We start from the raw sequence: 4,607 nt of genomic DNA on the forward strand, positions 1-4,607 counted from the left end.
AGAGAGAGAGAGAGAGAGAGAGAGAGAGAGAGAGAGAGAGAGAGGGCGCGAGGGGGAGCGTGAGCGAGTGTGCGGGGGGCGGGGGGCGGGGGTGGCAGGGAAGTCCAGAAGCGAATGGGGGAGGAACGGCAGGGGAAAAAAAGGAGAGAAAAGAAGAAAAGAAGAAAATTCATGCTGAGGATCAAACAGAGGAGGGGAGGAGAGGAAATTGCGTTGGAAATCTGAGATCTGTGTTGCTCTGTCGCAGTTGGGTCCAACAGTCGCAGAGGAGGAGTGATAAGCATCACAGCAGTGAGGAGGATGGCGGCGATCGTGTTGAACCGACATCGGAATGCAACAGCGAGGAGGGAGGATGACGATCTCATCAATCCTCTCCCTCCCAAGTCAGATCGGTTGTTTGAGGTCATCGCGGAGAAAGAGGTTTCATACGGGTGAGTGGGAAAGAGGAGGAGGAGGAGGAGAGGGAGGATGTGAGAAGGAGATGAAGAGGGGTGACAGTGACGAGCTTTCTGCACAGGGGCAATCCTGTTTGGCGAGAGGTTCTGTGCGTGGGAACGGCGGAGCTCCTGATCCTCGCGAGGCCGCACGGGGAGCATGAGATTGATCGGATTCCTTTACATGAGATCGCAGACGTGGTAAGCAACTCAAAGGACAAGGGGGAGATCAAGGCAGGAGAACGGCCGGTGCTCTCCTCCCTCACTTCCTTGCGCACCAACAACTTGCAAGAGCTGGAGTTGGCTCAGGGAGAGGGCGGGCAGATGCGAGAGAAGTCCGCGATGCTGGATATCAAGACTGTGCCCGAGGGATACAACTCGGGGAGAAAGGTGAGAGGAGGAAACGTTGCTTGGAGAAAGGCGAGGAGGAGAAAAAGGACAAGGACAAGGACAAGGACAAGGACAAGGACAAGGACAAGGACGAGGACGAGGACGAGGACGAGGAGAAGGGAGAAGGAGGAGGAGGAGGAGGAGGAGGAGGAGGAGGAAGGGGTGGGGAGGAGGAGGAGTGTAACAGTTTTCTCAGTATCGCTTCCGAATGGAGGATGAGATCAAGTGCCAGCAGCTCGTGCAGAAATTGAAGGGAGTAGTGAGCAAGGCCAAGGAGTTAGAGGAGAGGAGAGGGAGGACCTGGTGGCATCAGAAGGTCAAGACAGGAGCGAAGAGGCTGGCGAACAACAAGACGTTCCAGCTGCTCTTCGCTTTCGTCATCCTCCTCAGCTTCATCCTCGCCGTCGCTGCCGCTGAGCTCAACCCGGAGCCCGGCAGCATCCTTAACATCTTCTTCACCGCCATGGACCTCGTCTTCACAGTCCTCTTCACCGCCGAGCTCCTCGTCTCCCTCGCCGCCTTCCTCTTCTCCGAATTCTTCCAAGACCCCTGGCACGTCTTCGACCTCCTCGTCGTTATTGGCAGCTGGTTCGGCACCTTCGCTGACAGCGTCCCTGCTCTCTATCCCCTCCGCATCATCCGCATCCTCAGGGCCGTCAAGGTACTCAAGTCCTTCCGCTCCCTCCGCGCCATCGTAGAAGCCACCATCGCCTCCACCATCCCAGTTGCCAACAGCTTCCTCCTCCTAGGACTCGTCACCTGCATCTACGGTGGTCCCTCCTTCTCCTCCCTCCCTCCCTCCCTCCCTCCCTCCCTCCCTCGCCATTGGCTGCCTGACCTGAGCATATTCAGCTACGCTAGCGGTGAATCTCTTCGGCCCTGTTGACGACCAGCACTTCGGCAAGTTCTCATCTGCCCTTTTCACCATGTTCCAGGTAGTCGCCGACCTCCTCCTCCTCCTCCTCCTCCTCCTCCTACACCTCTTACACCTCTTGCATATCCTCCTCTCCTCGTTCTCCTTGCCTCCTGCTCCTCCTCCTGCATATCCCGCTGCCTCTCCTGCCACTTTTCTCATCCTCATGGCTCGCTTCTCCCAGGTCTGCACGGGAGACTCTTGGGCTGAATCCATCGCTCGTCCTCTCCTTTCGCACCAGCGCGCGGTCGTCGCTGTTTTCTTCGTCTCCTACATCGTTCTCTCGAGTATTGTCCTCATCAACATCGTCGTAGCCGTCCTCCTCGACGAATTTCTCACCACCATGACAAACGTCAGTCCCCGCGAATTCTTTCCCTCCTGATCCTCTTCCTTCTCCTTCTCCTCCTTCTCTTCCTTCTCCTACTCCTCCTTGTCCTCCTCCTTGTCCTCCTCCTTGTCCTCTTTTCCTTCTCTTCCACCTCCTCCCCTCCCTATCTCACCTTCTCTCCCTCTCCTCCCCCCTTCCTTCTCTCTTCTCTCTCCTCGTCGACTTCCCTTCCCTCGCAACCTCCCCAATTTCGCGTGACGCCTGCGGCAGGTACGGGAGGCCGATGCCAGGAAGGAGGCCGAGCATTCTCCTCTCTACGAGACTCACTTCCTCGATCCTCTTTGCGAGTTTCTGTCTGACTTTCGTTCCTCCGAGCACCTTCGCTCCATCATCGCCGCCCTCTACAACCGCCTGGACCGCGACATGTCAGGCGCCATCACCTTCAAGGAGATGCAGGATGGTCTCGCCCTCCTCCTCCGCGGCCTCTACTTCACGCAAGAGGACTGGGAGGAGCTGACGAGGCGGCACGGGAAGGAGGAGGAGGAGGAGATCAACCTGCAGGAGTTCGAGAGCCTCATGCTCGAGCAGCTCGAGCTCTTCGCCCTCCGCAACCTCAACCGCGCGCAGCTCAACAGCGAGAGCTACAAGCAGGCGACCCTCTCCGTCCTCAAGTGGATCCTCGCAAGAGACAAGATCGCCCCTGCTCCTCCTTCCTCCTCCTGCCCCACTCCCGACGTCCTCCACCTCCTGCAGGACATCTCTAGTCGGATGGAGCGCATGGAAGCAGCTCTAGGGATCGCCGGGGGGAGGAGGGAAGAGAAGATCAAGGAGAACGGTGAGAGCAGAAGGTTTGAGAACAGGCGAAGTTCCACCGGCGAGGAGGCGAGGAAGGAAGAGAAGCTGAAAGTGACTCCCCACAGCTCTCCTCCAGCAGCTCCTCCAGCAACACGTCTATCCGATCGAGCAAGAGAAGAGAAACAACGTCAAGCGCAGCAAAGGATTGAAGCAGCTCCTCTGCTCCTGTCCAATAGCAGAAGCATCGAATTGTCTACTATCCAGTTACAAGGTGGAGGCAGAGGAGGAGGAGGAGGAGGAGGAGGAGGAGGAGGAGCAGGAGCAGGAGGAGCAGGAGGTGATGGTGGAGCAGGAGGAGGTGAGAGGGCGGGTCAGCGATGGCAAGACAGACATTTCGATGTGTAAGAGTGTCAGGCATACTCAAGTCGCACGCAGAAAGCGATTGGCAGTGATGATATTGTGGAAAATACAGGGGAACACAAACTCAGTCTTCTCCTTCCTCCTCCTTCTTCCTGAGCTTGCGAGATAAGCTGGCTGGTTGAGAGCTTATGCGTTCTTTGCAGCCTTACGATCCGCCCTACGCGTTCAACAATCAGACCACGTCCTGAACCACCACAACCACCACCACCACCACCTCCTCCTCCTCCCTTTTCATCGCACCTGTTAGTAGCATGGAAGCCTTTCTCCACGTTCTGCACAGACATTCTCGCCTGCTCACTCGTCAGTCTCCCGCTCTCCTCCTCCTGCATCTGATGCCCCTCTCCATCCCTTCCCTTCTGCCTCCTCCTCCTCCCCCTCTTACCCCACAGCGGTTGCACTCGAGGAACGTCAGACGTGTCATGCTGTCCTTCACGAGCCTGCCATAAATGTCACTTTAATCCCTCCCCACCTCCTCGCTCTCTTCTCTCTTACTGGGAGTCGTAGTTCTTGCACATCTGGCACTGCACGTAGGCAAGCATGTACTTCCTGACTACCGACTCGATCTGCTTGGGCGTGAAGCGACCCTTGAAGGTCAGCTTGCCTTCGGGGTCAAGCGAGCAGGGCACGCCCAACTCAGCGTTGAAGTAGGACATGACATGCTCCATGGTCCTGTGCATCTTCTTTGCCATCTCCTTGAAGTTGACAAATACAGTCTTCTTCGAGCCTTCACGAGCCACCTGAACACGCCCCGTCATCTGCCCATCTCCCTCCCCTCCTATCCCTCTTTCAAGCTCCCCTCCCCGTCTGCGTCTCCTCCCTCCCTCCCTCCCTCCCTCCCTCCCTCCCTCCCTCCCTCCTCTGCGCTATTCTTCATACCTGAGGAGGGATCATGGTGAATTTCTTTCCGCCCATCAGCTCGGGGTTCTTCTCTGAGATGGCGTCGTACACTCGCTGAAGGATCTCGGCATAGGGGTAGATGTCGTTGGGGCCCTTGTCCTTGGGGTCCGAGACTGACCCACGGGTTCAGACAGGTAAACAGAACCACGGGAGGTAGGAAAAGATGAAGAGGAGGGAGGGAGGGAGGGAGGGAGGGAGGGAGGGAGTGGGGGAGGGAGGGAGGGGAGGGAGGGAGGGAGGGAGGATGCAGTGTTTTCCCCACCAGCGCCACTCTTCGCTCCATCTTCCTCATCATCCTTAGGCTTCTTGGTCTTCTTCTTCTTCTTGTCCATGCCGAGGTCGAGATCCTCCACGTCATCGGTTACCTGCAGCCACCAAATTCAAAATCTTGCAGCAGGAGTTGCCTTGCTCTCCTAGCAGCGCTACCCAC

At 57.3% G+C, this 4,607-nt stretch overlaps 2 protein-coding genes across 2 annotated transcripts in view; one reads left to right on the top strand and one right to left on the bottom strand.

Annotated features, from left to right (window-relative positions):
* Window positions 1–300: 300 nt before the first annotated feature.
* Window positions 301–3,312, top strand: GUITHDRAFT_116192 (hypothetical protein; the record flags this gene model as incomplete). The annotated part of the gene is made up of 7 exons (XM_005824638.1): window positions 301–431; window positions 518–824; window positions 1,021–1,594; window positions 1,677–1,759; window positions 1,922–2,089; window positions 2,336–2,900; window positions 3,275–3,312. The coding sequence occupies 7 exons, from the start codon at window positions 301–303 to the stop codon at window positions 3,310–3,312; spliced, it is 1,866 nt and encodes a 621-aa protein (XP_005824695.1).
* The window catches only part of GUITHDRAFT_97194 (translation initiation factor 2, beta subunit), a 2,142-nt gene continuing 833 nt past the window's right edge, over window positions 3,299–4,607 (bottom strand). Inside the window, exons 2-7 of the mRNA XM_005824639.1 lie at window positions 4,440–4,542; window positions 4,157–4,290; window positions 3,773–4,017; window positions 3,663–3,717; window positions 3,521–3,570; window positions 3,299–3,437 (exon numbers count right to left, since the gene is read on the bottom strand). Of these exons, the coding sequence (XP_005824696.1) occupies window positions 3,407–3,437; window positions 3,521–3,570; window positions 3,663–3,717; window positions 3,773–4,017; window positions 4,157–4,290; window positions 4,440–4,509 (585 nt within the window). The 5' untranslated portion in view covers window positions 4,510–4,542 and the 3' untranslated portion in view covers window positions 3,299–3,406. The remainder of the gene's footprint in view (window positions 3,438–3,520; window positions 3,571–3,662; window positions 3,718–3,772; window positions 4,018–4,156; window positions 4,291–4,439; window positions 4,543–4,607) is intronic.

The sequence above is a fragment of the Guillardia theta genome (genome assembly GCF_000315625.1).
Source record: "Guillardia theta CCMP2712 unplaced genomic scaffold GUITHscaffold_92, whole genome shotgun sequence".
NCBI lineage: Eukaryota > Cryptophyceae > Pyrenomonadales > Geminigeraceae > Guillardia > Guillardia theta.